Consider the following 21,663-nt stretch of genomic DNA (forward strand, 5'->3'; position numbering starts at 1 on the left):
CACGGCTGCCCACAGTGATGACAGCTGTGATGACACGGGGGCCTTCAGCGGACCTGTGGGACTGTGTGATGTCCGGCCTGGCTCCCCTGTGCCTTCATGTTTCCATTTATTCATGTCATGTAAAATGTTTTCATTATTATTTATTTACTTATTCATTCTGATGCATGTTTAGCTACAGTACAAATAAGGCAAACCACAAGCTTTTGTAAAAATGCAAAACATTTGCAGGGTTTTTTTTTTCTAACGACGGCAGCATTATGAAGATTATGGTTTGTGCTCTGTGCTGATACACAATAGGTGCGGATGAGCACACGCACGCACACACGTGCACATAAACCTAAAATTATGTTCACATTATGTTCACACATCTGTGTGAGCTCACCGCCAGGCAACCGCACTAGTAAAACAGCATAATTAAGATGATTTCAGGCAAAATATTCATTTTGTCAGGTGGGTGTGCCTTTGAAAAGTCCCCCCTCCCCCCCATGAAGTTTCCCCGCATCACCATTATTTTCCACCTTGAATGAAACTTGTTGTTAACAGGGACACAGGGTGCGACGTCAGGGAGAAATCCTTGTGCCGCGGTATGGAAATGTGCACATCGCCTGCTGCTTCTGAAATGGTGGACAGCTGTCTCGGACCGCTCTAGCAGGGCTCTGAGTGCTGTAGCCGTCCTGGTCCACCTGTCGCTGGCCGTGACAAAAAAGATGGATGGAGAGATAAGGCGTCTCGGTGAGGCAGCTGCAGTGGGAGGAGGAATAAGAAAATAACAAAAATAATAATAATAATAATATTAATAAATAATAATAAATGCAGACCTTTTTTAGCCAGATTAATGGCAGTGAGACTAAACTCATCTCCTCATCTCCAATGATTGTTTTCTCCCTATATGTGACAATTAAACTGTTTGTTTAAAACATGAGAAAAGGAATAAAAATAGACTTTCATCATCAGGAAAGACACACGGTTTATTGTGTCTCGTGAATATGAGGTGAATTAGTTGTTGACCAGAATGAAGCAGGAGCTGGCCAAGCACACTTGCACGAGCAGGTGATGGCAGCATCAGGACGAATGAATCACTTCACATCATGATAGGCGACATGTAAATATTGTAATTAAAGTCTTGCTGCTGGGGTGTGGGTTGGGGTAGGGGTGGGGGGTAGGAGATGTGTGGCTTGGCTCCATGAAAATGTCAGTCTGTGGGTGTTTACACATCAAGATCAGCAGCACAGTTATGGAGACGGATGGACAGTGATAGCAGTGGGGGAGTAGATAGATGATGTGGGTGGTCTGGGGATCGAGGGAGGAGGGGTGGCGGGGGCTACGAGGGTGGGATATTAATGGCCGGTCTGGACTGCCCCCCCCCCCTCCCCACTAGATATCAATAATGCAACATTCAAATGAAAATGGAGGAGCACGCCTAGGCCATATTGGATTTCCTGCAGCAGCGCTTGCGTGACTGTGCTTTCTGCCGGGATATTACCAAAGCCCCATAGATTGAAAGAGATAGGGGGGAAAGAGAGGAAGCAGGAATGGAGAGAGAGAGAGAGAGAGAGAGAGCAAGAAATGAATGAAGAATGAGCAAGGCTGAAATGAAGACAAGTGGACAGATAGATTACTGAAGCCCCATAGAATGAAAGGGAGAAAGAAAAAGAGAGAGAGCATACATGGAAATATATGAAAAGTAGTGAAGAGTGAAATAGGAAATAGTAAAAAGTTGTCTTATGCTACACAACACAAGGAGGGATATTTCACAACTAACTGGCACCATGTTTTACATGATGTACAGTTCAAAAGCCCTAGCAAAGATCCATAATGGTATGGGGATGCAGACACTTAACACACCCACACATCCCCAGACACACACACACCCACACATCCCCAGACACTTAACACACCCACAATGTAACAATCCACCAACAAACTAGTACCATTACAATACAAACATATGAACATATTTTCTAAAAAAAAAAATTCTTTCAACAATTGATATGTTGTCTTACACTCTCACTCAATTGCATATATTTTCATGATTTATGAATCATAGCATTTTATTATTATTATTTTCATTTTACACAGCACCTCAATTTTTTGGAGAAATAGAGAGTGAGAGAATGGAGAGAGGCTGAGAAAGACAAAAGAAAGATGAGACACAAAGGACAGGTAGAGAATGAGTGAAAGATGAATATTGAGAGGCAGAGGGAGAGACTGAAGTGGGGAGATATGGAAGAACAGAGAGATGATGATGGAGGAGTGATTTCAGGTAAACATCAGGTAAGGGGGACCATCAAGGCATGAGATGGAGTGATCACTCTTAGGGAGGAGGGAAGAAGAAAGAGAGACATATTATGATGGAGAGAGCGAGAGAGGGAGAGAAAGAGAGAGGGAAGGAAAGTGGTGAGAAGCCATCTGTTGAAATAAGGATGAGCAGAGAAGAGTACTGACAGAAAACAGCCGAGCGACAGACGCAGAGAGGGCTGGATTAAAAGGAAACATGGCTCCCCTATGGCGGATGCTGCCTTGGAAACATTCACAGTAATGTAATCATAAGCACAGCGGCAGCAGTCACAGCTTCACTGGCCCGCGTCACAGCAGACATCAGGGCTTCTAGTCGCACCTAGCAGCCAGAGCTGTCGGAGCTTTCATCTGTCATCTCAGTGATTCAGTCAAAGCTGTTGCCTCAGTCCCAATTTTCATCACACACACACACACACACACACACACACACACACACACACACACACACACCTGAGTACATGCAGACACACACCTGGCATAAACCACACACACATACTATAAATAGCCTGAATGCATTGCATACAGGCTTCCATTGAGGCAGTGAGTGTTGTCACTACTGCAGTCTCATTACTGGCCCTCCTCGGTCTGAACCCCAGACACTCAATCACTCTCTCACACACACACACACACACACACACACACACACACAGGACGGGGGGAGAAAGCGTCGACTGTGGGCGAGTTCAAGCCCCGCCAGCAGCACATGACTGGGGGCTGTGACAGCCTGATGAATCCCAATGATCTCTTCCTGCCTGAAGACAGATAAAGGCAGAGGGCCCAGGCGGATTACGCAGCAGTGACTCCAGCAGAATTGCCTCTGCTTTTTTTTTATTCCCCAGACGTGACTCGGCATTAAAAGGTGGATCTGGATCTTCTCATGAGTCCTAAATGTAGACAAAGCAACGCTAAAAACGTTTGATTCCTACTCTTGCACTTCAAAAACGCTCTAGTGAGGAGGAAGTTGTTTCTTATTTATGGAGTGAATAAGGTAAATGGCTTGGAGTCAGAAGTTTAATCCCTGCACAACCCCCAGGTTTGACTTTGCTCTGAGTTAAGCAGAGATGGAGTGTATGGCCTTACTCCTAATGGAAGGCAGAGGGACTTGCAGAGCTGTGTTTGGCACAGAGAGGTCCCCCCCCCCTCGGGCTTGTCTCAGAGAAACATGAGGATGTCGGGTGAAAGCAGGGTTTTGTGACCTAAACCTTTTTGGCTACAGCACAAGGGGCTATCTCCCTCCTGTCAATATATTGAGGCTGCCACTCTTTTCAACCGAACGGAAAGAGCTCAACTCAAGGTCTAGCAGGTTATCACGGGTTTTTAAACTGCACTCTCCTTCACTGTCTCTCTTTCTCTCTCTACCCCTTTCCCTGGTGGACCTCAGCCATGACTGAAATCTTTCCTGTCCACAAATTGATTCTGAGTCTTAGACTTGACAGCACTTTGTGTGTGTGTGTGTGTGTCTGTGTGTGTGTGTTCGTGTGTGTGTGTGTGTGTGTGTGTGTGTGTGTACTCTGTGTGTGTGTGTGTGCCTTTATGTATCTATATATACGGAGGAAGTACCCAAATCTGTATACATTATTTGGGAATATATAATATGTACTGTAATTCAGCAGAAACAGATAATAATTTCTTTGACACAAAGTTACTTATTATTAGTTGGGGAAAATGCCAGCTCAATGATGGACATGTCTGTGCATCAGCCATTACAATACAAAAATGCCCATTCAGTTTGCAACATAAGACTTCACTTGATTTAACTACCTATTGAGTAAGTAGGTCATGGAGTTATGGAGGAGGGTTCAGACAGTTAATAAAACTCAATTTAGTTGAAAACAGAAGTTAATTAAAAAGAGTGAAATACATTAAAAATACAACAGTGCAATTAGTTGTTCACAATAGTGATTAATTATATGGCAATATTAAACCAGTTTGATGCTTTGAAGACACAACAATTGCATTGCTAATGGGGTATAAATCACACGCACTTCTTCTATCAGAACACGGAGACGGACAGGACAGGCTGAACAGCTCCAGATGCAGATAATGATGTGTCTGGTCTGGGCACCTCTAGGGTGCAGCCATGTGTTCTGGGGAGTACTCGGTGCCGTAGCTACCTTTTGTAGTCCTCAGACCTCTTCATATCAGCCCTCTTCCAGACACAGAGCCTGTTGCGAGCCTCATGCTTTGAAGTCTAGAGGAAACCCTGTTGGGGATTTGGCATTGATACGTTCATGCTGACACGTATCTTTTTACTGAAGTATTTTATTGGTTACACTTTACTTGACAGTATCGACATAAGAGTGACATGACACTGTCATGAACGTGTCATAAACAAGTCATAAACGTTTATGACATAACGCTTCTTTTATTAAGTGTTTCCCTTTTATTTTTCTTTACGTAACTGAAAAAAAAAAACGACGAGTATTTTCACCCTCAACCTCTTACTCCAGCACTCTACCGTCTGGCTATCTGACTTTTATTCTGTCTCCCGTAGCGGCCTTGTCAGCAGCAGAAAGCAGCAACTGCGTCTGCCGAACTCCCTGCAACATGACCCGCTACAACAAGGAGCTCTCCATGGTCAAAATCCCCAGCAAGACCTCAGCCCGCTACCTGGAGAAGAAGTTCAACCGATCGGAGAAGTACATCACGTAAGTGCCTTGATGGACAACTCCAGTGCGATTGTTTGTTTGTTTTTTCAGCATGTATTTATCTTCAATTTATCTGTTCAATTGTGTGTGTGTGAGTGTGTGTGTGTGTGTGTGTGTGTGCATGCACGTGCGAATGCGCGTGCGTGTGTGTGTGTGTGTGTGTGTGTGTGCGTGTGTGTGTGTATGTTTCATTTATTCACATGCATTTTTAAGCCAGTGATTAAAATTACATATTTTTTTCCACAAAAACATTCTCAGTATTACTGAGCGCATCACTAACAATAAGCATATCCATTCAGGTGAAAGCTGACAAACAAACCTATCCGTACTAACACATGCTCCTCCATCCCTCTAGATAGGGCTAAGCGGCTGATGGTGGCATTAGTATTCCGTGCTGTGGGTTCGGTTTTATCGAGTGAAATCCCATTAGTCTCGTTCATTTTCCCTCTTAAAGCCGGAAGTTTGATCATTTGTTGGTGTGGCGGGTCTGTAGTGGTGGTTCTGGGAATACGTGGGGCTGTGGCACAGATGCTCGGGCGCCACGCACTCCATTAGACAAACAAGAAGCTGGCAGCCTCCTATTTTCTTTTAGTCTCACTTGAAGGATTGTAGGATATCCATCTAAATGAAGACAGAGGAGGAAAATGGCATACTGATGAAGAAAAATGTGTTTTGGATGCAAGCTTCTCTTTTTTTTTTTTTTGAAAACCAGGAAAACAAGAGCAAAGGCACAGAGCAAAATACACACACCCACACATGTACAAATACATAATACACCCACACACACACACACACACACACACACACACACACACACACACCACACACACATATGCATGTATACAGAATACACCCACGCACACCCACGCACACACACACACACACACACACACACACACACACACACACACTTCTTCTTATATGATGCAGATCTTCCGTTTTGTAGAAGTCTCTCTAATAAACTGTAAAATGTATCCATGTTTGTAAATAAATGCATTATGCATGCAGTATACATGTGTATGTGCATGTGTGTGTGTTTGTACAGTATGTGTGTGCAGTGTGTGTGAGAGAGAGGGCAAGCAGGCCCTTATTTTTATGCATCACATGTTTGTGCCCCCTCTTGAGGAGGTGCACATCAGGCTGTGGTGTAACCTTGGAGTATATTACACGGTTATGCAGAGGCTGCAGAGACGCTGATGTGTCTAGCCTCTTGCTTTCTCAGGGATAATATCCTGGTGTTGGACGTGTTCTTTGAGGCTCTGAATTACGAGACCATCGAGCAGAAGAAAGCCTACGAGGTTGCAGGTTTACTGGGTAGGTCAAAACACACTCCCTCAGCTGTTTCTAACTATTGTAATGATTTCTTGCTAGGAGTGAACTCCATCTCTTTGTTTCTCATGCTCTGTGTTTCTCTCTATAACAGGGGACATTGGAGGTCAGATGGGACTGTTTGTTGGTGCGAGCATACTGACCATCCTTGAACTGTTTGATTATGCTTATGAGGTCAGTTTTCTGTCTTTTAAATGAACCTCTGCACATACACAAGTGTGCACACACACACACACACCCACACACACACAGACACACATGAGAGAGACAAAAACAATCAAAGTGCGTCCAAATTCACATCCATTCCTCTCTGTTGCATTGCTTATGGAGTACTCATCACACAGATAACACATACTGTACATATCATGTGAAACGACGGCCCCAGCTTTTGAATGGTGCTAATTGCTACACTGCAAAAACTATGTATCTAATCAAATCTAACCAAGTGTTAGATTTAATATCAAGATCTTATATCAAGATCAAAAAATCTAGTTTGTCCTAAAAACAAGCAAATTTGGCTGCCAGTGCGTTGAGGAAATTTGTCTTGATAAGACTCCTTAAAATAAGTCAAACTGTCATTAAATTAGCGAATACAATGGTGTGAGATGTCATGTACATGCCCCCAGAGTGTAGCGCTGTAGCTGCCTAGCTGAATTAGCTGTTGGCCGTAGCAACTCAAGCTGGGTAAAACCAATTGTTTTCGGGGGGTTTTTGTACTGACCTGGTGACCTCGAGAAACGGAGATCTACAGTACGTGAAAACTCGCTGGCTTTCTCAATTCACCACTTTGTGGCTCTCCTGCTCAATTGCAGGAGAGTCCAGGAATTCATAGACAGTTATAACATTGGCACAGCTGGGAGCAATGTAGTCTACCCTGACCTTCCAGATCCTTCCTATCTCCATCCTCCAGTGTGTCTCAGTCGACTCAAACATGACTGCTGAACATAAACGTGTCATTCAGTGCCTCATTTGAAGCCGCATTAAAATTGTAATGGCCGCTTACAGTAAGATTTAATGGAGGAGACATTCGACAAACCGTCTCTTTACACGGCCCCTTAAGGGTAATAACCTGGGTAAGTTGTAATGTGAACTGCTAACATGGGACCCCACTTTGACCAGAAATGGCGTATTACCATTGTTGTGTACCAGAGAGGCCATTGGTGCGATTGCGAAGTGGTCCACGTGTGTTTATGAGGCCTGGGTGGGCACTTGTGGAAGATTTGTGGCTGCTAATAAGGTTTGGAAGTCAGGGCCTCATGCGGTGCCTTCTGTGGCCTGCCGTAGGTGGTGAAGGAGAGGCTGCTGGACCTACTCAGCCGCGAGGACGAGGAGGAGAGTCACGGAGAGGATGTGGTAAGAGAGAGTAAGAGACACAGGGTGTGTGTCTGTGTGTTTGTGTCTTTGTGTGTTTGGCAGGGTGTCTGTATATACATACAGTATATAGTATAGACATCCTGACCTGCAAAAAATAATTTCGGGGTGGTTCCAACAACATTAAAATGGATACATCAACATTTTCAATCAAAACACGCTACATTAAGAATTATAGCCAGCAGAGATAGACTTTAGTGTAGGTGAGGTTTATTTGGAACCCTCCGCCATCGTGCTGCAGTAGGTTACACTTTGATTAACTGATGGATAATGAAGAGACAGAGAGAGACAGAGAGAGAGAAAGAGAGAGACAGAGAGAGAGAAAGTTTGACTGTAAAACCCGCCCACAGAGGCGACGAATAATCAGAACGCTCTCCTTCTTGTTCTGCCTGCCTCTCATTCTCTCTTCAGATACCTCTCACTTGTCACGGGCGCCAGTGAGCCGCTATCAATATGCGGGAGACACTCAGAACTTCTGAGAGAGATGGGATGAGACAGTATGTGAAAGACAGAAAAGGCTGGAAACAAAGAGACTACTAGATATGATTTACTAGGCTCATTTATATCTGAATGTAGCAATGGAGTAAAATTATATGAGCATTTGCAGTATTGAAACCTGTATTGAAACCTGTTCTTTGGTTCAATGGTACTTGTTTGCAATATGTGTATATGTATTTGGACAAACATTATGTCTTACGTCCCTTCATGGTTATCTAGAGCACGTGTGACCCCGTGGTGAACCACTCGGAGACCATCAGCCACACGGTGAGCGTCCCCCTGCAGACCACACTGGGCACCCTGGAGGAGATCGCCTGCTGAGCTCACCCCTCCTCCACTACAGCAGGTGGCGCCAGTGCACACGCCCAGACATTCCCTATCATCCTCCTGCTCGTCCTCCTTCTCCTCCTCCTCCTCCTCCTCCTCCTCCTCAGCGCTGATAGGACTGAGTTTTCTGGGAGGGAGGGAGGGAAAGAGAGAGAGAGAGAGAGAGAGAGAAGAAAAGCTGTGGGAGAAGGGAGGAGTGTGGAAAGGTTGAAGATGGTGCCCAGGCCTCCCTGCCTCTTTACAGACTCTTCAGTCAGCTGAAATATGGAGCTTTATTGAGGTTGCAGAGGGTTTTTTTGAAACTATGGAGTGGTCAAACTGTCCAGTTTCTCCGCACATTCACACACCCACAAACACATTTGGTGAAATTCTCACAGATCCTGTGAAGACGGTGACAAACATACGGTACACGACATATACAAGACACAAGACCATGAACTAAACAGACACACAGTGGATGTCAAGTGGAACAGAATCTGTACAGGACATGATCTCACACTTCTCATCTCAAAGTCTACTGCCATAACTGTTACGGAAAAAGAAAAGCAAAACAATGAAATTGTTGGTTATTTGCATGTGTCAGTTCTTTGGATACAATGCAGTTTTCTTGTTCTGATTGCGCTGGGACTGACGTAATGCTTATATAAGTATGTGTGTGTGTGTGTGTGTGTGTGTGAGAGAGAGAGAGAGAGAGAGAGAGCAAGTGTGTCTCTTTGTATGGGTGTCGGTGTGTGTGTGTGTGTGTGTGTGTGTGTGTGTGTGTGTGTGTGTGTCCGTCTGTGTGCCATATGCTGTGCAGTCTCCTTTTGTGAAGGCTCTAGTCCCCTATCCCCACAGTCTTGCAAGGCCTCTCATTCTGACACAATTTTCATGACATAAAAGGTCCGAGGTCAGAAACGTTTGACGATGGTCATTTTGTATAGAAAAGACACTGGAAGCCTGGCAACTGCAGTGACAGCCCATTCAACTCTACACAGCAGAGGGCAGCCATCTTGTCATGTTGTGGCAAATGGATTTATGAAGCTTTCAGTGTGACTATGACATGTGTGATGGTATTTATTTACTGTTGATTGACAGTGTCACTATGCTTTGGGCTTCTTCAGAGATCTTATTTTCATTGAGAAATTTGTAAAAAAAAAAAAAATATTATGATGAATGTCAATGATGTGCAGTCATTTTAACGTACCAGTTGCCATTGCACTTCACTGCTTCTGTACTTCATGTGTGTGACATTTACAAGCAAGAAAGTCCTTTTTTTTCTGTGAGTGGCATTAAAATAGTGCTCATGCTGAGTTTGACTTGACTTGTTGAGAGTTCTGCCCTTAAACAGGAACTATAACCAGTAGTTCCTTGCACAGCAGCACAGGCCCCCTTCTGAGCTGCCAACCCTTACACAACGGTTGGCGTGAGAGCGCGTGAAGCCAATCAAATTAATGAATCTTACGGTCAGTGTGTGAGAGTTGGCAGCTCTGCCCCTTCACTAGGACGTCTCTCCCATGGCCTCCTCCTCTCATATCTCCATGGCAACTTTGTAAGGCTTTTTGTTCTTTTTTATGTTGTTATTTTTTTTTTTTTTTTACAGTCATAAATGCAAGCATTTTACATTTCTAGCATTACTCCCGAGGTGGTTGCTCTGCTGTATCCTCTCACGCAGAACCAGCAGCAAGTGGAAGTGATGTGTGGGAGTGTTCGTGTTATGGCTTATTTCCGTGTTCGTGTGGAACTCACAGTAGGGACTTGGGCTTGACAGAACCGAGGATTCTTTACTCACTTTTCAGAAACTATCATTATTATCATTCTTCTTGTTCTTCTTATTATTAGTATTTCTTTTTTAGTTTCTATAGATTTTAGCCTAAAACATACAGTAGGATTTGGTCTGTTTAACTGGCATCAAAGTGTAGTGCAGTGTTTTTTTTTGTCTTCTGTCATCCATGAAGTTGTGGATGCTCTGGGACATAATCATGGCCCACTTCACTTTGGCCAGCTGTCAAGGCATTGTTAATTTACCTCAGATACTGCTGACAGTTTTGTTTCAGAACCTCAGAGAAAAGGCATGGACAGAGAGAAAGAAAGCATGCGCCTGCATAGATAGTTGGGTGAGGCCTTCCTGGGGAGTTTTCCCATTAGGACAAGCCTTGCCCCATCTCAGCTCAGTTGCTCAACAGAAATCCTCACTCACAACATGTTCAAGTGCAATTTTGTTTACATAAACACAAATATACTTGCAGATGTTTCATTTTATGAGCATGCGCCTATATCCCTCTGAGTTTCCGTGTATGATAGGCTATGTGGAATTGGATTGGTGCCAATGTGCTGCTATGCTGTCTCTGTTGTTAGGTGCTCTCATGTGAGTGTGAGCACTATGCTGACAGGGGATCTTGGGAATTTATTTTGGATATGCATTAGTTACCACTGCACATATGAGAAGAGCTTAACACATATCATTTGCCATGGCAGCTAAGGTCAGAAAAAATTGTCAAGACAAAAGTCTACTTGAAAAGTATCTATGGAAAGCCCATATTTTTTCAACTTTCAAGCTGTCCCAACAAAACCTGTGCAGAGGGCAAATTTGCATTTCATGGAACATCACAGTACTTATTTAGCATTGAGCCATGCAGCCTTAACCGGAGAGCATAATGAGACTGATTCTAGCCCATTTTATATGGTAGACAAACCTATCTATAGGTGTTTGTTCTGATTTAAATACAATCTGAAATATGAGTGCAGAAAAGTATAGTCTCTATGCTCTAATGGTCCCTGCAGCTTGTAGGCACCATGCAGCTTGTAGCGTGTGCCGAATATGGGCACACAATGTAACATGCTCTTTCCTAAGCTGGTAAACAAATGAGTTTCATGACAATCCAATATAAAAATGGTGTTTTGTATTAATTACATTCTCTTATTTATTCAGCCCTTTGGGATGTACTCAGTGTGTGTGTGTGTGTGTGTGTGTGTTTGATTGATACAAAGAGGTGTTTTCTTGTTTACACCTCAATGAGCATGGAGTCAATCTCCCCATTACTGGGAGAGACCCCTGCAGTGCCAATTAAAAGATGTAATAAAAAGGGAGTGTAGTGCAATCATCGTTTCCCAGTATGGCAGAAAATGGCACCGGGCTGTTTGGCACATGCTACTTTGTTCAATAGCAGTGCCATGCTGATTAGCAGTCACAAAACGAATCGGGGCACGAGCATTTCTACAGACTCCAGACTTTATATTCAAACATAGTTTTAAGACAACAAGCTTAATTGTTTATTCAATGGAGCTTGTGTGCAAGCCAGCACAGCACATCAATTGGTAGTAAGCTTATATGTTTTGCCAGAAGATGGAATATGTGGTAGGGTGTCATTGCTGTTTTTGCCTAATTGGGAATTGAATGGTTAAGTTTTCCGCTATCGTTGCACAAGGAAGACATGCAAACATGCTATGATGCATACTGTACATCTTTATTTGTCATTTATTCAAACATTTGTTTGCTTGTCTTTCTGACTGTGTTGGTAAAATGTTTCTATTGGTGCAATGGCATTCAAGAGCCCATCATGGGAAACAGTGCAAGTGATGACTAACTGTCCTGTGGTTTGATTTTACACCCTGATCTCTTTCTCTGCTGTGTCTCTATCCACCTGTTCTTCTCCTCCTTCTCTCTGCCTGTGGATCTCCATCCTTTTCTTCAGTCATGTCCAGTGTTCTCTCTCTCTTCTCTTTCTATGTGTCTTCCTGTCAGTCAGCTCTCTGTCAGTCCCTCTCTCCCCCTCCCTCTCTCCTTATTTCTGTCTTTCTTTTTTTCTGTCTTTTTCTCCTCTTTCTCCTCCGGACTGTGCTGAGGCCAAGCTGTGTGTAATATCTCTGTGTGAAGCTTTCCCCCCTGATGTCCTTCCTCTCCTGGAGAAAAGGGGCCAAACGTTTGGAGGGCTGATGAGGCTGGGTGTATGTGTGGAACCAGCACTACTTACAGTGACTACAAAAATTGCTTTTCATGACATTATGCATCTGTGTTTTTAATGTGAATAAATCAAAGTATCTTTTCTTGCTGGTTTTCTTTTGCGGTTTTAATTATCCCTGCTTGGTTCATTGTTTCATTGTAACTCTATATTCTAACTCTGTGTGTGTGTGTGTGTGTCTGTGAGCATGTGCTTGTGCATGTGCGTGTGCACGTGTGCATTAGGTCTGTTTACTGATGATAACAGAACAACCTGTTATGACAAATGCAAACAAGGAGGAGAGAGACATGAGCTCAAAACAATGGCTAACACAATAGAGAGAGAGAGGGGGGCGGCGATAAGGCTTGGGAACAATGTTCTCTCCTTGGCGACAGTACTCAAGCACTGTACTCAAGCACTACTGGCTGGTGTAGCACACTAACCTTGCTTGCATGTATTACAGAGAGTCCACTTCCTTTCAAGGTCTGAGACATGCCTATGCATGAAAAGGGGGCTTCAGGGACTCGTATGAGCACTGCCTCCATTTACCTTTCCATTAGGGTGCTACTAATACGCCAATTCCTCCATTTGTTATGGTCACTCCCTATGTTATGATGGAACCCTTGAAGGCCATTTGTCACGCCGGTCTACCGGTTTGAGTTGCCCGTGTGCAAAACATTTAACAATATGCAGGCAATGTGGTGGACAGACGAATGAGTCCAAGACAAAGGATTCTAATCTACTTTAGTGTATTTTTATTAAATAAGTTATGTTTAGGTAGTCAGCAATAATATTAAAACAATGTCATATAACCGAATTTTGCATCTCATAATTCATCTCAGCAGTCCAGCAGTCACAGAATTAACCTAAAACAGCCTCGTCCAATAAAAGATAAAAAAATACCCCCGCCAGTCACTAGTAGCGTTGCGCTACCACCGGACACTGGTGACGTACCCACGTCAAAGATGGTTGATTACGAAGATACTTCCTGAGAGGCCATTTCCTGTCCCAGGAAATGTATGCAAATAGGGTAGCAGTAGTACACGCCCCGCACGAGGGGGGGCCACTATCCCCCATTTATGCAGTGATCGGGCTCCCTTTTTAACATTGAGGTCTATGGCAGAATCCAAGAATTTCCCAGAATTTGTCAAAGCCTTATTTTTCTGAGCAATGGATGCACATTTCGGACATGGTATCACGATCTCCAAACCCTCCTCTCCATTTCAGGAGAATGTCGTGACAGTATGACCCTCCAGTCGGGAGAAAATCAATATTAATGAAGGTGTACACCAAGTTTGTTTTGTACTCCGGCTTCTGTCTGGCTTGGAACCAAGGCGTTCAAACGTCAGTCATACGTCAGTGACACGCCCTGTGCAGGCGGGAACTGAACCAGAGCCCGTCTCTGACTGAACTCCACTTCGCCCTCATAGACATGAACTAGGACGACCCATCTTGCTACGGATTAATTATTTTTGCCCACGTCCAAAACAGCCACATTAGGCCTAGCAGTAGCAGCAGGCAACAGAGCGTGCACAACAGCACAAAACGATAGCAGAGTCAGGCAACACCCCACCGGATTGGGCAAAGTTCATGGGTCCGTTATGTAAGGGATAACGGCCACCGAGGTGTCCTGTTATATGGAATTAAAGCTGCAGTTGGCAAGTCTGACAGATTGAGGGGAATTAGCCAAAATGTTGAATGTTTACAACTCTCATGCCCCTCCCCCACTACCACCGAGCACCCTCTCATCGAGTTTGTGCTTGTCAGTGCGCACCAGACTGCACCAGACTGTGATTGGCAGGCTTCGCAACAATGGAATTAACTGTAAACAACTGTCCATGCGATCACTGTTTTAGGGCCAATGAAAGTTGTACAAGTCGGCTTCTTTTTAAACGGAACCGCGTGTTTCTTTTGCGTGTTAAAGGCACAACTATTGCCTATAGTGGCAACCGGGTGATAAGCGGGATAACGGCCTTCAAGGTGTCCTGTTATACGGAATTAATGGACTTGGCTCCGCTGCGCATCGGGGAGTTCTTTGCCTCTCGCCTTCGTCTATTAATTCCGTATTAGGACACCTCGGTGGCCGTTATCCCTTACTTATCATCAGACATTGGCAACACCGGGGAGGGGTAATTGGCACAGCACACAAAATCACACGTGAATTATATGACATAGCACACAAAAGCACACAAGATCAAATTATAAAATAAATCAAAATATTCACACATGGGACACATTACCTCATACATTTAGCTATTTATTTAGTAATTTAGTCTAAAACCAGACCTATATAGACTGTTATTGTTATTGCTATATTGTGCAGTGTTATTTTAATTATGCTAAGGGTTGATTGTAACACCACAGTCACGTGAACAAAGAGTTCACAGTAATTCAGTGTTGGAGATATATGTTTTAGATTTGAAGGGAGGAAGTGGATTCCAATCATCTTAAATCAAACCTTTCAGTATGAGATATCAGTTACATGAACAAAGAGTTCACAGTAATTCAGTGTTGGAGATATATTTTTAGATTTGAAGGGAGGAAGTGAATTCTAATCATCTTAAATCAAACCTTTCAGTATGAGATATCAGTTACATGAACTGAGTTTACACAGATGTGTTCAAGGTTCAAAGTTACTTCATTAGGTCTCCCAAGGAAGAAATTTGTTTTGGATAAAGGGTAAAGGCGGCCACAATCGCAATGCAAAAAACATCACAGCACATACATGGGTTTCCCGTTTACCAACAAAACTAGTAGGCGCGCAGCCGTGGGGCAGAAGACGGTTGGTGGCCGGCCACAACGTTATAAACTTAACCTAATAGTCGGCTGCTGTAAGCTACAATCAGATTTTTTTGTATAGCCCCCCTGTTGTCTCAATGATAATAACATCTCATTTCAGACTTTATTTCAGAGTTTGTCGTTCATTTGCATTATTAACATCGTCTTTTGGCATTTTTGGCGAAGACATGCATTACGTTAGGGATATTGAACATATTGAACATTCTCTAACCATCGTGATTTCAAATTGGTGAAGGTTTCAGCACAAAAACTCATTGTATTCTTTTCATGAAGAGCACTGCTCTATTGCATAGAAATCCATGATACACATAGAGTGAATAAAAGAAACTCTTATGAGTTAAAGTTGCCCTTTATTTTGTTTTTATGAGCTTGTGTTCCCAAGCCTCATAATAATTATTTTGTTTTAATTTTTCTTCCAATAAAATGGTGCATACCTTAGCCCACCTTTACATTTTAATGATACGAAGCCAAGCCAACTAATTAAGTCTGTAGGCTAACAAGAGGCACGCTTTCAATTCTGGGAACTGTAGTGTAGCTTTACAATTAGGCCTACCAACATCAATAGTGAATTCTTTTGGCCAATTATAAAAATGTATCCAAATTCAATCCATGTTTCACCAACCGTTTGTACCCATTTCCTTAACATTCACAAAACACAAATGTCACCATCACTAAGATGAGCCCTGAGCGAGAATAAATCAATTAAGCAGTCAATCCACCATGAGCTCCCAGATGACTGGTATGAGCTGCTGTTGGAGCATCACTGACCCCTGGGCCAACTTGTTCTCAGTCACTTGTCGCTCGTGTTTATTGCACGAGAGAGAGGCTGTTGGCTAATTCAATTGCCTCTGTGCTTTGTTTAATTGCCATCCCGTTACTGAAGGCGTAACGAGGCCTGCAGAAATCGATGGCCTTTTTTTTTTTACATTTTATAAACGGCTGGATAGGCTAATGAACAATAACGCTACTGAAGGATGTCTGCTTCCTTCACACAAGCTTTTTTGGAGAGAACCTCTCTGCCCGCCTTCTCCCAACCTTTCACATCATGACCTCATTAACACTGTAAAAACACACAGCATGTGCTCTTCATATAGTGGAGGCAAGTGGTTTGCCTGGCGTGGCAGGTATGTAGAAGGGAGAGCCCAGTTTGCTCTGGCTCTTAGGGGCCTTGTTATATTTTCCCTGCAACATATCAAAAGAAGATGGAGGGAAAAACACTCAACAGCAAAGCCATCATGGCTGTGGACATACTCCAGGGAAGCAGAGAGAAGTTGATGCCACAGAGATGATGGAGCTGTTTTGAGTGACAGCCCCTCTTGACCCAGCATTTTGACTTGATTTGTTTCGGGTGTGTAATCAGCTCACTTGAAATATTCTTGACTGACAGACAAAATCGCCCCAGTGTTGACAGTTTATTCTGGTCTGTCCAGAATACTGTGTGTAGTAATAAGAAGTCAGGTTTATTAGAAAACAAATGCTTGTACAGGGAATGTAGCACTCCTATCCATCTAAGTATAAGTATATCTACTCTTTTGATCCCGTGAGGGAAATTTGGTCTCTGCATTTATCCCAATCTGTGAATTAGTGAAACACACACAGCACACAGTGAACACACAGTGAGGTGAAGCACACACTAACCCGGAGCAGTGAGCTGCCTGCTACAGCGGCGCTCGGGGAGCAGTGAGGGGTTGGGTTCCTTGCTCAAGGGCACTTCAGCCGTGGATATGGGCATGGGAGAGCAGTGCTCAACCACTTCCCCCGCCCACATTTTTCCTACTGGGTCGGGGATCAAACCGGCAACCCTTTGGTTCCAAGCCCGAAGCCCTAACCAGTAGGCCACGGCTGCCCCTCAATAGTGGGTTCCTATGCTACCATTGTCCACATAGTAAAAAAAGAGAGATCAATAGCTTTGTAACTTTCTGTATCACACATATTAGATTAGACTGCATTGCTAGCTAGGTGGCCTTCATAGATATAACTTGTACACAGCTCCTTACACTTGTAAAATAAAGAAAAAAAACAAATGCTGGTGGCATGCAAAAGGGCATGGGTCTTTTTTTATACATTTCTAGTAGATGTATTTTTGCTACGGTGCTAGTTTGAAGGACAGGTTATTAAGGTGAACCAAGAGTTTTGCTTACGTAAGTGGCCCTATTTCTGTCTGGCCCTGAATTGTGGCATCCTTCACTGCAAATATTGATAGAAAATGGTACATTATTGAATTTGGGGCGAGCTGAATAATTCAGACAACTTTGAAAATGTACTGCATCCATTTTTCACCACCATCCTCTCTCATGAGGTGAGGTGAGGGAAAGTTACTTTGTCATAAGATCTCAGGTGCCCTCTAGAGACCAACTGGGGGAATTGCAGCCCACAACCACCCACCCACCCCTCCACAAGCGGATTTCTCCCCTCAAGTATCCCAAATCCCCCTGAATCCTTGGATGACATCTTCTTGCATCATTGCGTTCATTAGCATGCAAATCAAAAGCGGGGAGCGGCTTTTAACATGCAACTCGTTTGTAGAGGGGGCTTATGGCCTTCCATCTGCATTAACACAGATACCAGTGTTATGGAATGAAGGTGATTTTCTGCTAGGTTGGGTGGATGGCTTGGTCACACCATTTGTAAATTTGGCTGGTCAAAACACTGAGTAATCATTATCGACCCCTCTGAATTGTAGGCTACTAGAAATGCTATTACTGCCCGGTAGCCATATTAATCACAGTCATAAGCCTGCCACACCCTCAGGGAAATGAAATATAACCATCTCCCTGTCGCCTTTAGACACAGCCCAGACTTCTTTCATTCCAGACACATTCAAATTAACCAGCAAATCGCATCAGTAACGATAAACACACTAGTCAAACTTGCCATTTGTGAGACAAAAAGAGGCTGCATTTATAATTTGCGTTGACTATGAAAGCCGAGACTTTTTAAAATGTTATTAAGGGTGGCCTTTGAGGATATGATCAGTAATTCTTCATAATGATCCACGACACAATGGGCTGAAATTATCCACCTTCCACAGACCTCTCCTTCTTCCTAGCCTGTTTCCGAAGAAGCCACAGACAAATGAGCAAATTAGTTAATGAGATGATGGTCTCCAGGAGGAGGAAGATGAATGGTTGTTTTTAATTTTCAGGACTTGCGGTCTGACCAAGTTAGTCAGACTTTGCGGGGGTGTGTACATCCAGGAGTGTGTCTCTGATTGTGTGTGTGTGTGTGTGTGTGTGTGTGTGTGTGTGTGTGTGTGTGTGTGTGTGTGTGTGTGTGTGTGTGTGTGTGTGTGTGTGTGTGTGTATGGCGTGTGCGTGTGTGTGTGCGTGTGTGTGCATGTGTGTTTATGTGTAAATACAGACACACGTGCGTCGGTGTGTGTCTGGCATATGTAGTCAGAAATTACTATTCAGCCTCCGTAACATAACCATTTCTCAGTAGCAAGAGCCACACTAATAAGATCGACTGGTGTCCATTTTAATTGTCTTTGCTGGGAGCAGTCTCTGGAACCTGGCAGGATGCTCGGCAGTTAATTGCTAAATAGGAAATTAGGGGGGAGGAGGAGAGAGAGTGTGTGTGTGTGTGGGGGGGGGGATGGAAATCAGGAACCAGCCGAATCAGGAACCAGCCGACTCAAACAAACAGGTGTCAAAACCAGAGATAAGCACACCATATCTGTTCATGTATCTACATGCTCAGAGTATAATGAAATTCTGTGTGTGCGTGCGTGCGTGTGTGTGTGTACACAGCTCCATACATTTGTACAGTTGACAGAACAAAAAACAAATGCTGTGCGCAAAAGTACATGGGTGTGTGTGTGTGAAAGATGCCACGCAATGCATTCACTAGAAGTGTACATGTATATATATAGGCCAGAGCTGAAACTTATGATTGGATATGATATAGGCCTGAAGGCCAGACTTTTTAACTTCTTAAAAATGCACTTTCTCCCATCTCACTTCACTTTAAGCAACCACCATCTGGGTGTTGACCATACAGTATGACTCAAACACTATAAATAGACTGAAATTAATGGTTAACTAGTGAATACTACAAGCCTGACGTAGCCATACTCAGTCTGAAACGGAAGCATCGGGACGTGATTATGGGGCGTGTTTCAGGCATACACTATAAAAAATAACCGATACAGGAGAAAAATACCTCTTCATACAATTGGATAGATCTAACCAATCAAAGCAACGAAATAGCCTACCGTAAAACCTGCAGAGAACAGTCAGAGCATCCTTTTTCTGACAAATGCCTTAATAACTGTTTTCTGTTCGTTTTTTAAAGTTATTGCGCCGTCAATATTTTGTAAACCGTCACGATAACAACATAAACATGTAGCTTCGCTATAACGACAAGCTTTTTGCTGTAAACAAATTCAACCGCAGCGCGCTCACTCAGGTTATGTGAATGAATACTGTAGGTACCATTGCTAATCTGTCCATCATTGTATAAAGCCCGCCCGGATGCTGCCCTGACGATTCGATTGGTCCGCACGATTCTCAATTTTTCATAGAAGCTTGTCAATGGAACAAGTCCAGATCGAACTTCCCGACTTCAAATTTTGTGGGCAGGGCTAAGGTCAGGCTGGCTTTTCAGGTTAGGGTACTACTGTAGTTCACCGGGAAGAGGACTGCTCACTTGATTTTCTATAGGACTGTGGCTCTTGTGTATGTGAGTGAGTCATGGGATAAAATTTTACCTGAACACGTCATCTGTGGGTGAGTAATTATATCAGTTGGATTCTGATTGTGCTGCTGTGATTGGCCTCTAAAATCTTAGATTAGGTCACATATCTCTAGTTCAAGCACAGGGTAAGAGGGTACAAAGTCACGGTTAACAGAAAATACATCAGGAGTATTCATCACGTTTATTTTATGTTCACTTGCATCTTTACAATGTTATGTAAAGTAGATCTAGAATTGAATTATTTTGCATGACCATTACAAATCCTTTATATCACCAAGAAGGCAATGGAGTCTGTTTCGTCTTCCCACTGAAGATGTTCCAGTTTGCAGGTACTGTATGTCCTCTGTGCATATCGATCATCACAAACCCAAAATTCCCAGGTTCACAGAGGTTCACAGTAACAGCCTGGATATAAGGCTTACTATGGACCTGTACAAATACCTCCTTGAATACCTCCTTAACATGAATGGAATCCTATATTTACAGCTGTGCTGTGTTTATCTGTATTGACACAAAGGAAACTGCAGCATCACAATGTACTGCCATTTCTACTGGTTTGCCATCCTTTCAGAGAGATAGGGTGAGAGGGTAGAGGAATCAAAACGGCTGAGTGCTACTGGAATTGTCAATGGCACAAGAACATTAGAATGTACACTAGAATATTGACATTCATGTTAACCATTTTTCAGTTGTGCACTTTGATTTAAAAGTCTTTAAGTTTGTTATTAAACACTGAAATTAAACATTCCATATTTATGTACAAAGATTTCTACTAAAATACATGATATGTGAGGTGTGTGTGTGTGTGTGTGTTCCCATGCATGTGCGCATATTCTGGCAATTATGTCCTTGTTGCATGGAAGCATCTTGATTGATGGATGGCTACAATAATGCATGACGATTTCCATCAGTCTGAGGTGCAATCCCTCAGCCAGGCATCATTCCCTTAGGAGAACGGAGAGGTATGGAAGCACGTTACCATGGCAAGCCCACTACAAAACCAAGAGGCTTGGTCACTGGGTTGCCAAGGGGAAAGTCAAAAAATAGCCAACTGGCAGACAGATGAATCTGAGTTAGCAACTGAAAAACGCCTCTGATAGAGTACACCATTTGTTGTAATTGATTGGGCACTACATTCTAATTTTGTCATGTGCTTGAAAGCGATGATCACTGCCATCTCAGCCTAGGGATGGTGAAGAACATTGGCCCATTGGACAGATAGGTGTTATGGAAGCAGGCTAGAGGGACTGAGGGAGATGGAAATAGAAAGAGAATAGAGAAGTGTTTTTTCTGCCAGTGGGTGTGGCCAGAAGAGGATGTTTCAAACAGCATTGGTGGCTGATGCTACTGCGCTAATGCTCATGTTGCTGCATGTAAACTCTGCACAAAACAAAATATAATGCTGAAAAGATTAAAAAGGAAAAATACAGAAATGAGAAATTATGCAGCAATAAATTAAATTAAACTTTTCAAAATAATCCATTATCCTCAGCAAAAAGGCTTGGGTGTGTGTGTGTGTGTGCACACGCGCACTTATGTGTATGTGTGGTTAAGAGCTCTAAGTCTGAATCCATTAGTTTCTTCATAAATTATAAGCAGGAGGCTTAGTCAGGAGGGCTCCAGTCCTCCCTTAAATCTCTGTGTTTTCCCAAAGCCTCAAACTCTGAGTGGGTGCAGTTCCAACACCTAAGTTCAGACTCCGTCTACTGCCCAAGTCAGCCTCCATCTGCAGTCTCTCCCCCCTGCGCTACAGTCCCAGGGGAGCTCTTGGACCCACC

General features: G+C 43.4%; 1 protein-coding gene across 5 annotated transcripts in view; it reads left to right on the top strand.

The window, feature by feature from the left end:
- asic2 (acid-sensing (proton-gated) ion channel 2) overlaps positions 1-12,498 on the top strand; it is a 393,440-nt gene extending 380,942 nt beyond the window's left edge. For 4 of the 5 annotated variants that reach the window (XM_048245325.1, XM_048245327.1, XM_048245326.1 and 1 more), the window contains 5 exons: positions 4,793-4,946; positions 6,169-6,260; positions 6,370-6,449; positions 7,560-7,628; positions 8,364-12,498. In XM_048245325.1, coding sequence (XP_048101282.1) covers positions 4,793-4,946; positions 6,169-6,260; positions 6,370-6,449; positions 7,560-7,628; positions 8,364-8,465 — 497 coding nt within the window. In that variant the 3' untranslated portion in view covers positions 8,466-12,498. Of the gene's footprint in view, positions 1-4,792; positions 4,947-6,168; positions 6,261-6,369; positions 6,450-7,559; positions 7,639-8,363 lie in introns of all 5 variants that reach the window. The other variant, XM_048245324.1, reaches the window with a different exon arrangement.
- The last annotated feature ends 9,165 nt before the right edge of the window (positions 12,499-21,663 follow it).

This window comes from Alosa alosa, chromosome 6 (genome assembly GCF_017589495.1).
Source record: "Alosa alosa isolate M-15738 ecotype Scorff River chromosome 6, AALO_Geno_1.1, whole genome shotgun sequence".
Lineage (NCBI taxonomy): Eukaryota > Metazoa > Chordata > Actinopteri > Clupeiformes > Clupeidae > Alosa > Alosa alosa.